This window comes from Mesitornis unicolor, unplaced genomic scaffold (genome assembly GCF_000695765.1).
Source record: "Mesitornis unicolor isolate BGI_N332 unplaced genomic scaffold, ASM69576v1 scaffold42633, whole genome shotgun sequence".
NCBI classification, from domain to species: Eukaryota; Metazoa; Chordata; class Aves; order Mesitornithiformes; family Mesitornithidae; genus Mesitornis; species Mesitornis unicolor.
The window spans coordinates 1-16,244 of NW_010177449.1; the positions used below are offsets into that span (position 1 = coordinate 1).

The 16,244-nt window shown below is 41.6% G+C and overlaps 1 protein-coding gene across 1 annotated transcript; it reads left to right on the forward strand.

Annotated features, from left to right (window-relative positions):
• Window positions 1–664: 664 nt before the first annotated feature.
• Window positions 665–15,854, forward strand: ZC3H14 (zinc finger CCCH-type containing 14). Its single transcript, XM_010182095.1, is given in 17 exon segments — window positions 665–701; window positions 1,967–2,081; window positions 4,340–4,380; window positions 4,739–4,934; window positions 5,282–5,702; window positions 7,399–7,559; window positions 8,649–8,749; window positions 9,898–10,053; window positions 10,955–11,029; window positions 11,478–11,634; window positions 13,302–13,525; window positions 13,735–13,855; window positions 14,199–14,335; window positions 14,633–14,727; window positions 15,544–15,664; window positions 15,747–15,798; window positions 15,800–15,854. Coding segments are annotated over 16 exon segments (2,205 nt in total). The 5' UTR covers window positions 665–701; window positions 1,967–1,989.
• Window positions 15,855–16,244: the final 390 nt, after the last annotated feature.

Sequence of the window (16,244 nt, forward strand, 5' to 3'; positions counted from 1 at the left end):
GGCGTGCGGCCTTCGGGGCTCCCCGGGGAGGGGGACGAGCTGGAGAGTCGTTGTTTTGGGAAGCGGCATTGGGCTCCTACCGTACCCTGGAGGGCGGTTGCCATCTCTCCCCCGGAGCTGGAGTTTTCGCCCTTCAGCGGCCCGGCTGGGACGCAGGCCCAGAACCGGGGGCTGCCCGGGAGAGGGAGCAGCCGTAGCCGGGTGTTGTGGTGTAAGACCCTCTTAGCGTCAGGTCTTGTCAGCAGCTCCAGTCAGCAATCACGGTTTGAAAATCCTGGCAGTTGTTTTCTTTTTATTTGCTGAGCCGGGAATGACCTTTTATCAAGCCATTTGGGGTTCGTTTTCTTTGCACTTTATGAGCCCAGGTGGGCTCTGCTTAAAAAAGGACAGCTGGGACTTGGAGGTAACCTGGTAGCACCAGGAACTGGTATATAGGGAACATGGCAGAGAGTACGAGATTCCTGACAGTTCCTGCTATTCTACTGTGGGTCCCTCACTGTTACACTGTTTATATCACAGGCAGTGGACCATAGGAAAAGTAACATGTTAAACCAGTGTGTTCAAATGAGAAAAACTTTGCTAAGCCTCCCACCGCTTTAAAGTTAGAAATACTTTGTTCCTGCATCCCTAAATGCTATTTCTTTCTTTTTTTTTTTAGGGTGCTATAAAAGGAAAGTTGCAGGAGCTGGGGGCTTATGTTGGTAAGTTTTATCACGTGTTTAGCAGTCTTCTTTAAGCTCATTGTTAAATAAGAAACAAGCAGCTCGTTAATGGAACAGCACATTTACTTGTTATTACTTGTGTTACTGCGTACAGGAGCCTTAAGTAGGAGATGAATTATCTGAAGTGCTGGGCTGGTATGAAAGAAAGACCTACTTCTCATAAGATGTATAGCCTTAAGTGCAAGAGTAGTCAGTATGTGGATGTCTGCGTATGAAGAACTAAGGTGGCTAACAGTCTCCCATTTCAGGGAGAAATGGTGGCAATGGATTTGAAAGAAAAACAAACAGTGATGTGTCTGTGAATATTGAACGAACTTTCTTTGAGGCACGAGGAGGAACATTTTATAAAGCAATGTCCTTGCAAATGTAGCAGCAGTTACCTGTGAGCACGCTGAGGTGGAGTCAGTCTTTCTTAGGCATCTTTTCAGCAGCCTTTTGGATTCAGGATGAGACATTTGTCAAAGTTAAGGGAAAGGATGTTACTGTAAGACAGAGATAGGCTGACTGTTTTAGGAGGTGCAATGGCTGTGTCAGAAACACTATGCAGGACAAATACGCAATATGTAAGAGCTTCACTGTTAAGGGGAAAACTAAGAGCTACGTTAAATTAATGCTGAAACGTACAGAACTGAATCTTAGAGTCAGGGCGAGATTTGATTTTGGATTCTGCGGAGGGAGATAGGAGCAGTGTGAACAGCTGTACTTTTTTCCCCCTGAATCCATGATTAAATGGATATTGCACCAGAGCAGCTGTTTTTACAGCAGTAAAAGCTGGTAACTTAACATGGTGCTCTGTTGGAAGCAGAATACCTCAGTCCTGTGGTCTGTTTGGTCTTTGTGACTGCAGGAAATCTGACACGGATAAGATGCTCTATTTGGCAGCGTTTGAAGTGATGAAAATTGCACATGGTTGTTAGTGTTCCAGTAAAAGGATATAGGCAGCAGAATGACTTTCTTTTACCTTGTCCTTTTTGTGTGTTATTTACTCACTTTTTATATAGTCCGATCTTATCTGCAGTTTATGCTCTTGTGAAGTTGATGATATTTTTATCCCTCACTTGTAGGTGAAACTTTTATTGAACCTCAGAGGAAGTAAAAGTCTTGCTGATTTGCTTACCTAGTCCTCTGCCTGCGAGTCTTTATAATAAAACTGGAAAAAAAAATGTGTTTATATGTTTAAGGATGTTTGCTATGTCATTTATGATTTATTATGCATTAAACCAACATATTTCTCTTTCTATCAGATGAAGAGCTCCCTGATTATATTATGGTTATGGTGGCCAATAAGAAGAGTCAGGAGCAGATGACAGAAGACCTTTCTCTTTTCCTTGGAAACAATACCGTTAGGTTTACTGTCTGGTATGTTTGTAAGCTGCTTGTCACAGTTATCAATAATCAGGACTGCTTTCTATAAGTGAAACCTGAGAATTTAGAAGTCACTTGTCTCCACATTGTGTAATTTACATTAACCAAAACTTTTAATTGCAGGCCTTATAAGTAAATTATTTTTAGTCTGTCAAAAGGCTATTGCAATGATAATTAAATGGCAAAGGACTAGAGGGCTTATATTCTTTGCTTGCTCATAAGTCCAGTCAAATTTTTGAATGAAGTGTGAAATGCCCAGGTAAGTGAGGACCATATGTTGACTTCAAAAAAAAGCTATTCCTGCAAAGCCCGCTGTGAGCACGAGTGTGTTATTCACTGTAGTTAGATGTAAAATAATTCTTCAAATAAAAATTTCTTCACTTTTATGCTAATAGCGCTTCATATTGCCGCTGTGCATGGGAATTACTATATCAAGACAGATGAGCAGGGGATCTAATTCTGTGTACCGTCTTTGACAAGGCTTAGCACCAAATGCTTACGTATTCCCACCTCTCAGGCTGTTTATTTATTACCACCACCCAGCTCTGCAAAACTAAAGTAGAACCCTAGATTATTGTGAGCAGGACAGATTAGCAACAGATGAACTCTTTTCTAAACTCTTGACGGTGGATTAATTTGTGCTATGCTGCATGACAGCCTTAGCCATTATATTTCTCATACATTTTCTAATACTGAATTTGGCTTACAGTGTAAACCTTTAATTAAATCCATGTTTCACAGTATCCAAACGGGTATTTCACTCCAGAGATTTTTCTTGCTTTCAGAGTTGTGTAGTTTTTCAAGTTAATCTTATTTCCGAGTCTCTAACCTAATATGGTTTTAAGGAGCGTTATTTTGTTCTGTATAGATTAGAGAAATACTGCATTTTTTTCTGCTTTTTTAGTTTGAAATTTTCATGCTGACTGGTTACATTGAGTTCCAGCCTCCCTCTCTGGAGGCATTCAAAACCTACCTACCTGTCAGATTGCTTTACCAGGTAACAAAGTAGGTATTGATTAAAGGAATGATGGAAAAGAAGACAAGATGAAACCTATGCAATAAACCGTAAGAGAACTGGTGGGAAAAAAGTTAAATAGCGTTGTAGTTGGGAGTTTTATATGCTTATATTTCTTCTAAAGGCAACCCAGAATGTATACATTCCTAAACATTGGGTCTGGCTAAATACAATACTCAGCAAGGTCTGCCTCCCTGGGTTTGTCTTTGTGACTGGTAATTTGGGGTCATCTGGCAGAAGTTTGACAGCAATTCTGCAGCAGGCCTGGCAGTCCTGCTGCTTGGCCAACACTTCTTGCTCTGAACCAAGTGTCAGGTCACAGTTCTCTGCAGGTCGGTGTGTAAACTGATATGCATCAGCAGAGCTCAGTTGACAGAACTTTTAAGAGCGTTCTAGTGAAAACTGACAAGGAGGTGAGGCCTTCCTTATACTCACATGTAGTCTTACTTGTCCCAGTTTTCAGTATGTTTTTGTTCTTTAACTCCTTTCTAATACTCAGCCTAAACTATGGAGATGCCTATGATCAGGCTGAATTCCAAGTAGGATATGCATTTAAGTGTTGGGATTTTTAATTTTATTTTTCTTCTTTCTGATCACTGTTATGTGTGTTTATTTTTAAACAGCCTTATTATTTTATAGCCTTTTGATTTTCTGTATTGCTTCGACTTGGTGCCTTTCTCATAGGCAGGCAGCCAATCTGGTACAATATGTTCTTGCTCACAACCTGTGTCAGAAAATATTGTTGGTATATGCAGAGCATGCTGAAAGAATCCTGAGTGTGCTAAGTGCTGAGAATTGCCTACTGTTTAGGTTTGTATTTAGAATTATACTTAACTCTGCTGTGTAATTAAAGTTTCATATACAAAGTAGAATTTTTGGCTATACTTTAGGCTTTTAACATAGGTTTTTTGAATTACTCCTTTTGAAGACACAACTCACACCATTGATTGTAGTGAAAGAGTGGAAAGTACTGGCTTTAATGATGTAAACCAATTAAATGCCAAAAGCAGATGATGTGATGAATACCCTACCTGCATGTATGAAGAGTCACTGGAGGCAAGAGACTGAAAGCCTCCCTTTTGAGGTTAAACATGATTCAGTTGATGGAAAGTGAAGTCTTGGATAAATTAGATGCTTGTTATCGGAAGGGAAAGATGATTATTCTGAATGTGACTTAAAGTTCTTTTATTTCTCCTTTTTCTCATTTGCTTCCTTCCCTCTCTCTCTTCTGTTTCAGGCTCCATGGTGTTTTGGATAAGCTGCGATCTGTCACTACTGGTAAGTAAGAATATTAATTTTGAGTGAAAGTAGGCTTATCTTTTCTGTGTAGAGGTGTGTGTCTAACGTTTTTAAAAAGGTCTTGGGTGGCTGTTCTGTTAATTTTTAATTTATATGGTCTTTTGGGTCCTGATTCTTTAGAAAATGGCTTTCTATTTTGAGATAAAGAATTTATTTCTCAGTCCAGAATTTATTTCTGGGTGTTTCTTCCTGATGTTTTCAGCTGAATCAGCTTTCAGCCTGTTGTGTTTTCAGATCTGCACAATAGTTTTTAGATCTGCAGTTTCATAGCTGCTTATACTGCAAAATCTGCATTGCTGTGCTTTGATGTAAAAAAGAAAGGTACCTGTCTCCACAGAACCAACTAGTGTAAAAACTTCAGAGTCTAATATCTTTGAGAGCAGCCTTCCTTCCAGCAAAAGCAGCTCATGTGTGAGTGATGAGAGGAGGCGTGAGGATACCTTGCCACCTCTTGCGGTTTCCAGCACTCGGACTGAAAGAAATGACTCAAGAGTTTCCACCAGCTCGCAGGAGCAGAGGAGCACTGCTTCACGGTAAAGCTTCTGGTTCCTTACTGACACATGTCCAGACATAAGCAGTTGTGTGCCTGTAGTGGTCACTCTGAAGAGCACAGATACTTGGGAAGATCAAAGTAGTTTTGAAGAGTAAAGCATTGCTGCAGTTTGCATGAAAAACATTAGGAGTTCATTTCCATTTCTTTAAGCAACAGATGGGCTTAGATTAATTAACCAAACTAAAAATAGCGATCATCGTGTTAGACTTGTATAAGCAGTAATACTTTAATGACTCTTCCCTGCTGGCTGTGTTGAAAAGACAGTTCTCATTTTCCAAAACTTTATTTGCAGTTGAGCTAATAGTTGCTAATTTCTTGCTCTATCAGGCAGTCTTGTGAAGATGGTTCTGCATCGCGGCTGACATCCACAGTCAAGCCTTTGAGGGAATTGTCACCTTCTGAAGCTGTAATCGACATTAAACCTGAACCAGATGATCTGATCGATGAAGACTTAAACTTTGTGCAGGAGAACCCTTTGTCACGGAAGAAAGCTGTTGTAACTGTAACTTATGGTTCTTCCCGGCCTTCCGCCGAAATCTACCGGCCGCCGGCCAGCAGGAGTGCAGATGGCAGCACACATGCGCACAGATTGTCACAGCAGGGCAGCGCGCAGGGGAGCCGGCAGTTAGACACCCAGAGCTGCAGGCCTTTGGAAACAGGCCAGCTGTGCAATCCAGAAGCGTTTGGCAGCTTAGCAGAGAGTTACAGACCCACCTCCAAACTTAGTGCTGATAAAGTAGGCAGTGAGGTTAGTACAGTCCGAACTACTGCACTATTTTACACTTGCTAGCAACCTAAATTGCTGCGTACACTTCCAGTAATACGTTGGCCTCAGAGAAATCAAAGAACTTCTGTCACTGATACCACTAGGTTTGAGATTTCATTCTTGGGGTCCACTGATGAAAAGAGATTGCACAGTTTAACATCATCACCCGACAGGTGGCTGCATCTCAGAGTTAATTAGCTCATCCATCTTTCTGCTATATCGAGTTGGACTAATGGGTTAGCACGTTGTTACGATACACGTGATGAATCAGAAATAACAGTTTTGATCTCTAGATCATTGGAACAGCGTGAGCTTCCACAGGTGCTGTGTAAATCTCCAGCTCTAAACAGTTCTGTAAATCAGTATTTTTGAGATGCTGTTTATTCATACCTCTGCTAGTCACACGTTAGTCTCTAAAGCTCAGATACGTTGCTTGTAAGAATTACTATTATCATACTATTTAGAACCATGGTGTCTAAGAACTCTTTGGGATGAGTGTTGTACAAGGACAAACTAAAAGGTGATTGCTGCCCTGTCTAAAGGCCAAAACAAGGCAGGCAGGGTGATAGTCCTAGCTAATGGTTTTAAGAACATCCATATGAATCAGTTAAGAGCCCTTTGTGACAGGCATTAAGCTTGTTACAGCTGTTAATGTTGTAGTGAAGCAGGGATTTTACATAACATCTGTATTTGTTACTGCTTATATAGTTCTCTGTCTTTGCTACTGCTTACTTCTTTATAAAGGACAACAAAATTTATTTGGAAATCTATAATGCTTTACAAATATACGTGCTGATGTCTTTGTCTTTTAAGATGGAGAAGTGAGAATGAGGAAACAGAATATATATAGTGATTCGTTTAAGGCTGTACAGCAGTCGTTGATGAATGACAGTCACATCTCTCCATGTACATGTTAGAAAAAGGTCCACCCTTAGGATATTTCATCCTCCTTGGAGGATATCTGGTCACTTAAATGGTGCTGTGTACAAAGCTGGCATCCGCATAGCCTCACTGTGCTCCTGTGTAGCCCAGTGCTGAGTGGTGATTCTGCAGGAACTATTGACATGTGCTTTCACCTGTGCTCTCAGGCAGCCTAGCATCTAAATTTGTCACTCCCACATGCCTTGTGGTGGTGCTGAGTGACTGTGTCAGGACAGGGGCCTTGCACTGCCTAAACTGGACATCCTGTCGCTGCATGTCTGTTAGTGTCCTCTGGAATATGTCAGCTTGTTAGAAGTTAATCCTTACTGTAGTCTGAAACTAGAGCTGATACAGAGGAGAAAGTCACTCATACTGATTTCACTTGTCTCTGTCAGAAAGACTTTCAACCTTATCTTTCAAGGTGCATCTTGAAGGATAGTATGAATTTCTTTGGAAAACACTTGCTTTTTCTGTAGATGTTGGTTAAATTGTCTGTACTTCAGACTTTTTTCTTCTCCTTTTCTAAATGCTATTTACAGTTATGTTTTTAATGAGATCTTTCAGTGTAGATATGCCTAATTTTCATGTTCTCTAGTGCTGTCGCTTGCTTCTGCAGACAGTGCGGTACTCCTAGACTCATGCAGCTTGGGTGGGTGTTCTCCATCTTCTGGCTATAGGTAGAATTGCAGTATGGTCTTTGCTGCCTTATTAATACATGTTTTATGCTAACTGGATTGTTTTGGCCGCTCTGTTGTAGGAAGAAAGCTCCAGGAAGAGGCGGTTGCCTGTTGTAAGCTCAGTAGTCAAAGTGAAGAAGTTCTGTAATGATGGGGAAGACGAGGAGGAGGAGGAAGACTATGGGTCACGAACAGGAAGCATCTCCAGCAGCGTGTCTGTACCCGCAAAGCCGGAAAGAAGGTACTTAACATCTCAGTGGTTCTGTGTGGTTTCCAGGATGAATTTAATGAACAGAAACTCTGAAGGTGGAAGTTGGGAATAACTGACTGCAGTTTTGAACACTGACAAGAGTTTCTGTACTATCTTTTTGTACTATCTCACAGCTCTGTGGGTGAGTTACCTGTTTACACCACCTTGTTTCCTCTTATTTTGTAACCCGTTTTTATTATGCACAAGCTGCAGTGGAACATGAAACTTTACACTATTTGGGAACAGTTGACTGGCAAAAAAACATTAGCATGTTTCAGACCAGGTATTTAATGCGTTAGAAGAATTTTCCAGGACTTTTCATTGGTTTGGTTTTATTTTGGGAATAGTTTTCAAACCAATTATCAGTTGCTCTCTAAGGTGGTTTTAACTTTTCATAAGACTTGAGAGGTCTTTCTTTTTTTCCTGCTCCCTAATTCTGTCTGAATATCAGGAGTCAGTCAAAGTACATCAGTGGCTTTTTGCGGCTTTTCAGCAATGAGAGGAAGAACACTTAAACTGTGCAAGAGGTGTTTCTCCTGATCTACAGTGCTAACTTGTATAAGATGTTTTTTAAGCTAATACACTTTATTGAATTTATAACTTCAGCGCCACAGCACATTTATCTGACTTAAACTTCCTTATTGTTGGTGTTCAAAGACAAACAGCTTTTTTTACAAGTAATGTTTTGACAGAGCCAGTTTTCAGCTGGATCTTACTCCTCAAGGCAGCTGCATAGTTGCTCGTGCCAGCACAGACGTAGCAACTGGCACCTGAGGGGCAGAGGTAGGAGGAGATGAAGGGCTGAGTTTGCACCTTTCAGATGCAGCACGGTTTTACAGCAGCGTAAGCTGAGATGTGAAATCATGCCTCTGGACTTCTGTTTTTGAGAGCATTTTGTGGATCCCCATCCACTCGGAGAATAGATTAACAAGCTGAAAACAAATACAGATAAAGTGATTCTAGATGGTTATTTCTATCAGTATTACGCACAACTGTGTTAACCTGTTGAAATATCTGTGTTTAACATGGGTACGGTTGCTGTTGCAATTCATTCACAATTATTTTTTTAATCTCCCTTAGGCCTTCATTGCCACCTTCAAAACAGGCCAATAAGAATTTAATATTGAAAGCAATCTCTGAAGCACAGGAATCGGTTACAAAAACAACCAATTATTCCGCTGGTAATTAGCATTACTTTTGTTTGTGCTAAGCTATAGTATTTCCAAGCCCTGTTTCGTAAATCCAAGCTAAAGATAGCACTTAAAAGCATAAACAAGGGAGGAAAGAGTTACTTTATATGTATTAATCAAGATAGTAAGTCTGTAAAGTGTATAGCTACAAAACAGAAGTGCCAGAAGTATTCTGAAGTTGATACTTGCCAAGGGGAAAGCGTTCAGAATTAGGGAGGTTGTTGGAGCTATTTGGTTGATCAAAATGCACTGTAAGTAATAGAAGGGTGTGGGTAATAGAAGTTAAATACTACAAGCAACTTACTGATTGATATGTCAGGTATATTGGCTTTAAACAGTGAGGCTGCAATTTTACTCCGGTGGTTTTAAGTACAGAGTTGTAGTTGATACAGCTCATGTTGAGCTTTCCATCATGGGAATGGAATATGGAAATAAGCTTATTTGAAATACCTAGGTGAAACAAAACGGTAAGATTGTAAAGGATAAATCCAGTACTGAGCGGTACATTTTAGCTGTACGTGCCAGAGGTAAGGTGCTGATGGGATTTTCAGCCAGGGGAGGAATGTGCTTGGCTTTTCACAACCAGTTCTGATGGTTTTGGCAGATGCCAATTAAGGAAGTTGACCTGTCGTCCTGCTACCCCCAAATGACAACTGCCTGGATGGAGGTTGTAGCAAAGTGGGTGTCTGTCTCTCTTCCTAAGTAACAAGTGAGAAGACAATGGGAAATGACCGGAAGTTCCACCAGGGGAGGTTTAGATTGGATGTTAGGAAAAACTTCTTCACTGTAAGGGTGGTGAAGCATTGGAGCAGGCTGCGCAGGGCAGTGGTGGTGTCGCCATCCCTGGAGGTGTTTAAAGGAGGTGTAGGTGTGGTGCTTGGGGGCACAGTTTAGTGGTGGACTTGGCAGTGTGAGGTTTTCGGTTGGACTCGATGATCTTAAAGGTCTTTTCCAACCTAAATCATTCTCTGATTCTGCTGTCCTTGAGTGTTATATTCTGTGCTTTCACAGTAAGGAGGTACTTGGGATTTGTGTTTGTGTGTAGGAATTTATTAGTTATTTTAGCACCATATGTAACAATAGCACTGTTGTGTGATGGGTTGTATGTAAATGATTTACCATTGCTTCTTGATCTGTAGTTCCACAGAAACAGACTGTGCCAGTTGCACCAAGAACTCGAATTAGCCCAGAAGGATCTCAGTTAGAAGTCATCCACGTGCAAAACAGACTGCCCGCTCCGAGTTCGCAGCTTCAAGTAGAGGAGCCAAAGGAGCAGACAGTTGAAGGAATTCAAGGTTATCTGATAATATACTTCATATCTATTTATACTAGATGTCATTTTACAACAGGCTGAGCTGAAAAAAGAAATGCTTTGAATTTTTAAGTCAGCATCAGAAGAGTGTGTGTGTGTGTGTGTGTGTGTGTGTGTGTGTGTGTGTGTGTGTGTGTATACACACACAGAGACACACACAGAGTTAAGATACTGTACAATTGGAATTAATTTTGCAGCATATTAAGTACTAAAAGGTTCTTTCTGATGTGTTGTTATCACACAAATAGATGTGATGTTTTATTTTAGTGCAAATATTGGAGTACTGTATTTGCTGTTGCAGCTGTTAACCAGGATAGCCATGTGAACAGTAAGCTTGCTTTTACTTCTGTTATGAAACTCCTGGAGGAAAATGGCAGAGCATTTAAAGGCAATCAAAGTGTATTTTCAGCATGATTTTGTTGCAAAGAAAGAAATGTGTGCGTGTGTCTGTGTTAGTTACAAGGAATCATAGAAGTTAGGTGGTGGAGAAACACTTCTGTGAGAAGTTGGTTTACTCTTGCTAAGTGTTTAGATATTTAGGTTGTTGAGTAAAATTTGGTTTGAGTACATCAGCTCACAGTCATTGTTAGGGCATGGTAAACATTCATTATGTTTTTAAAAAATCAGTCTTCTATTTCTCATATAGATGTATTTGGAGTCTTTCTGCCAAAATGAAATAGTTGAAAATGTATCTGTAAAGCACATAAGAAGCAGCTCTGTCAGTATTTGAGTTAATGTACAGAAGGTATTTATGCTAAATATTTTTGCTCTTTTGCCATTGAAATGGAAATGAGAGCTGCCTAGAAAACCTGCGGAAAGCAAAGTGGATTTTTTCAAACCATAAGTGACATGTAGAACATGCTTCTAATTACTGGGTTTTTTAGGAGCTGAACAAAAGGAACTCTCTTCTCGGCTCCAGATTGATCCTGTGATTGAAGATAACCTGCAAGTGACTCAAGGTTAAGTCTTGAAATCTTTTATTCCTAATGCTAGTTTTCAAATAGAACACTACTGAGCAGCGAATGTTAAAATTAACTTCCTTTTCAATTAATTACACTGATTTCTAGTATTTTCTAGTTTCTACATCTCTAAGGAATAACAGCATTCTGTCAGTAGGTGCTCAAAGCCTGAGAGATTTTGGGTTTGTGTGGATCTGTTTCAATGCTGTTTCAGCACAGCCATTCTAGTAACAGAGGTTTTGTCTGGGCCAATATTTTGTTGATCCACTGCCCTGGAATTAGCAAGGAAGTAACGAAGTTTTCTGGCAGCTACTAGTAAGAAATTAAAAAAAAAAGTAAAATTAGCTTATTGGCCATGCAAGTTGATATTAAAAAAATACACTGTAAGTTAAGAGTACATCTACAACCCTATTTTTCTGCTTTGTTTGTAATTTTTCTTCCAATTCAGATTACTACGATGCAGAATCTTTGGTCCATACGGATACTAGGTCCTTTATCCTGAAGAAGCCCAAGTTGTCTGAGGAAATAATGCTGCAGAATCACCAACTGGGGAAGAGGGCCACCGAGGCAATACGAGTGCTCTCAGGACGCCTCATACAGGCACGGTAAGAAGTTGTTTGTTTTAGGACTGTTGTTGGTCAGAGTGCTTGTTTGGAATCAGTCAGACTTGAGCTTTGTCAGTCCAGTCTGTGAAATCATGGAAATTGGTCTGACACTGAGTTAACAACGCAGGGAAAAACAACTCCCAGAAATCCTCTAAATGGAAGATAATTCCCAGGGTCAGCTGTAGCTTGAGCACATCATTGACTTGCAAGGAAGAGGAAGAAGGACCTGAAAAGTACGGCTCTTTCTTGCCATAGCTACTCTGATTTCTGAAATCTTAGTTAAGTAATAATTTGCTTCAGATGTCTTAAGTTTTATACCTGTTTTGCCCCAAGATGACATTTCTTAATGCGATACTGAGTATGGTGGATCCTGAGCTCTCGGTGCTGGAGGTAAAACAGCACATCCTGCGTGCAGGTAGCTTGGTACAATGTAAGCCTACATGGCACGTGGGACAAGAGATTTGAGGCACCTTACTGGTGTGTTTGGCCAAGAGAAGTGTAAAGTTCATGTCCGCTTCAAGTGATGGGTTGTGGATGTCTTTTCATTTCCCCAGAGGAGCAATGGCCAGTGCACAGTCATTTTCCTAACTTGTTAAAGGCCTTGATAGTCCTGCTACCAAATATTCTTCTATATCTTACCTGTTAGAGTTAAAAACCACTGAGAACAACGTGATGTACTTTGTCGCTGTATTTGGGAAACTGTTCATGTTTCCTCCCCAAGAGTGGCTTTAAACAGCCCGTATGAATTAAAGGTAGAACCAGCAGTGCACAAACGAACCCAAAAGGATAACCTGGCAATGTCACGGTGACTGCTGCAGGGGAGCTGTAGATTTTCGCATGCGAGTAGATCCATTTCTGACTGCTTGAATTTGGAAGTTCTGGCTAGCGATGTTTCTAATGTGGTGTTTTTCTCTCTTAATGGCATTCTGCCCTGCAGTTGCTTGTAGTCTGCTTTCATAGAGAAATTGTAGAGATTTCTGCCATCGCTGTTTGAGAACTCCATAGCGTGTTTCCAAATGTTTAGGATCCCGTGCCATTCAGGAAACCCCTTGGCTGAGAGAAAACCTTTGCATCCTCTGGTTTTATCCTCCCTCTTTTTACCCACATTGGCTGCTGTCAGAGGGTACTGGGCCAGACTCATCCTTCCGTCAGGCTGAGCATCAGAGTCCATAGTGTCAATGTTTCAGCTCTCTCCGCAGCCCTAAAAGCTTTCACAGGCTCTGTTTCATCATGTGCTGGTTAGTACTTTAGAGGAGGGACCTGTTTTGTGTGTTAAAAGGTTCGTGGTTCCAAGAATGGTATTTGCTCTCACTTTTTTTTTGTTTCAAAACTGTAAATTTCTTAAAAGATTAACAATTTTCCTTTATTTAACCGTGTCTGTAAAATGAGCTTTTGGATCTATCGAGCAGAGTGCAACAAGCTGAAATGTCCCTGCCAAATTCTCTGCTGTACGCCATTGAAAGCCGTATTTCTTGTTAGTGCTTCAGGGAGACTGGAAGGCAAACTGTTATTAGGAGAGTGTGGTTGGTGGGATTAAAAGAAGGTTTGTTACTGCGTGGCTCTCCATAGGTGAGCTTGTGCTACTTCTGGTTACTGGTGCAGCTCAGTTTAACCCCAGCCTCCAGTCAGAAGTCCTATTTTTACGTTTCTGTGTGTGTTCTTTCAAGAGACCAGCTTGCACAGCCAGAGAAACCTGCGAGTCCCAAGTTCATCGTGACGCTGGACGGCGTGCCCAGCCCGCCAGGATACCTGTCTGATCAAGAGGAGGAAGACATGTGTGTAACTGAAGGACTGAAGCCAGTTACCCAAAATATGTGCGCCAGCAAAGGATTAAAAGGCCTTCGAGCACAGCAGATGCAAATTGTAACCAGGCAGCTGGAGAGCTGTGATGGTAATGGCACAAACAGGATCTGACGTGGATGTGGTGGTTTGGTTGTGGGTAGACCTCTTAAGAAATGGAAGTGGTGGTGTTTATTCTTCAAATTACAACATTTTTTAGGCAAATGAGTTTTAATTATGCTATATGATGTATGCCAAATTGTATATAGGATCATAAAGGTCCCAGCTTGGCTTGGCTTTCTTTTTGCTTTTCTTTCCTAGTGGATTTGGAGCAGTTAAACGTGCTGCAAAAACAGGAGAAGGTGCTTGAGCGCTGCAAGTACTGGCCTGCCTGTAAAAACGGAGATGAATGTGTGTACCATCACCCCACACTGCCTTGCAAGTGAGTAGTGCAAAGCTCATCCACTCCACGTGTTAGTTTTACTTTGGTGTGACAAATTCCCCTTCGGTGTTGGTAAATACTCCAAGGCAGTGTAAGTCTGTGAGGGGAGGGATCGAATCCAGGTTATCACACTGTAATGTTTCTGTTCTCCCATCTTCCACGTGTCAGAACACGGTGATGTTTTTAATAAGTAGAGCCACAGCTGTGCTCATGCAGAAGAAAGCTTCGTTTAGCATAAATTTAAAAATTTAAATACAATTAATGCAGCTTCACTTGCAACAAGTGGCTTGCTACCAAACTCGCTCTGAGTATGGGCTCATGACTTCCATTTCTTTTTCCTCAGAGTTTTTCCTAACTGCAAATTCGCTGATAAATGCCTGTTCATCCATCCGAACTGTAAATACGATGCGAAGTGCACGAAGCCGGACTGTCCCTACACTCACGCCAGTCGGCGAATCCCCCATCCACCTCCTAAGCCAGGTGAGCACCTCTTGTTTCTCTGAGCTTTAAATGAAAATGCTGAAGGGAAAACAGGAACTGACGGCTGTGGAAAAACCCAGTTGCTTGGTCTGACTGAGCAGACTTCCAGCTCTTCATGCTAGATGAAGAACAATGATCCAGTGCTACTGCAAATGCTGTTCTTGCAGAACTGTGGTGTATAACCAAACGTCATTTCTATTGAAGGATTGATGTATTTAAGTTTGTGTGCAGGTGTGTTATAAAAGCAGTTTATTCTGAGCCAGGTTCACTTCCTGTTCTGTTCTCCTCTTCTTTTAGCACCACTGCCCACGCCATCTATACCCTCCAGTAGTCCACTGTGCAAGTTTTTTCCTGCTTGTAAGAAAATGGAATGTCCATTTTACCACCCAAAAGTAAGAATTATCTTGTGTCTCTTCCTTCCCTTTCTAGAAAGATACTGACTGGGGGTCAGGAAGTGTTACCGGCAGTTCATGCTGTGTGTGTGAAAGAAAATTTCACATTTTAAGTTTAGCTTGGAAACAGAATGTGCAAAAGTATTGACTTAAAGAATTTGGAAAAATCATATTTTAAATAATCTTTCTACCAGATGGTTCTGGGCAGTTTCAGACAGGCAGCCAGTCATGGCATCTGCCAAAATCTGCCCAGGCAAGGCCTGGGGGCTGAGGAGGAGCACATCTCATAACCTGTATGGAAGGAATGCACTTCAGAGGCTTGTCTTTATTCAGATGTGGTGCCCAGTTACCCTGGAGTATATTAACATAACTTATAGAGTACAAGAGTTTATTACTCGTATTTCTATAGAGTTGTGACCATGCATATTCTTAGGCCAGTAAGTTCAGTGCTTTTTCAAGCCCTAACAAAGCTGAAATGCACTGGGTCCCCCAGACTCTCTTCCCAGGTGTTATGAGCCAGGTACTCTGGCTTTTCCTGTTTCAGATCAGGCTGTGTGATGCTCCTAATTTGCACACACAGACCAGTGGCAGCTAAACTGAACCCTGAAAAGCAAAGGAACTTGCACCAGTGCATGCAGTGGCAGCTTTGGAGCATCCAACTTAATACTTTTCGAAAGGGATTTCCTTGTCAGTGGTCGAACTGCTTGCACTGGGCCACGCAATCACACAGCAGTGCCAGCCTGCAGCACTCTCCGGGTTAGGCTGTGCCAGCTCGTCCAGCTGGGAGCAGCCTCTGCTGACGTGCTTTCCTCTTAGCATTGCAGATTTAATACCCAGTGTACACGACCCGACTGCACCTTCTACCATCCAACGATTGCCGTACCTCCGCGCCACGCCTTGAAATGGACTCGGACTCAAACCAGGTGAGGTGATACTTGTTTAAATGTTCTTTTTCTTGGTTAGGTTTGGAGTGGTTGTTGTCGCTTCGGTCAAAAATGTAATTTTACTGACAGGACCAGTGTGTGTGATGAACAGTGAAGGTTGTATCAAGAAATAGACCCCTTATAGGCATCTCTTTTAAAGAGAACTCTGGCCTGCTTGTTTTCAGTAGCATAAACATTAACTAACGTGATGCAACACTGAAAAACAAGCTCCCTGCCATTCAGAGCCACGGGAATCCTGACCTGGGCACGTGGTGTTCACTGAGCTTTATTTGAACAAAGCTGAACCTCCACCATCAGCTCTTCTTTACCCTTGTTTTACTTGTGTCCAAGCTGTTGTTCCCACTACATGCTGAGTGTTTCTGGCAGAGTAACTCATTCCTACCATTCATCCATGATTTCATAAACTGGGAGCAAACTTCCCAACATTGCAGTCCTTGGTCTGACTTAAAAATAGTCCAATCACTTGAGCCTTTCACTAAGCTCATCTGCAAAGGCCTCAGCCATTACAGGGGCAGGACACAAACCATCCTTGCAGAGGGGCTGTCACTGTTATTTACAGGACTGGTTCTTCTC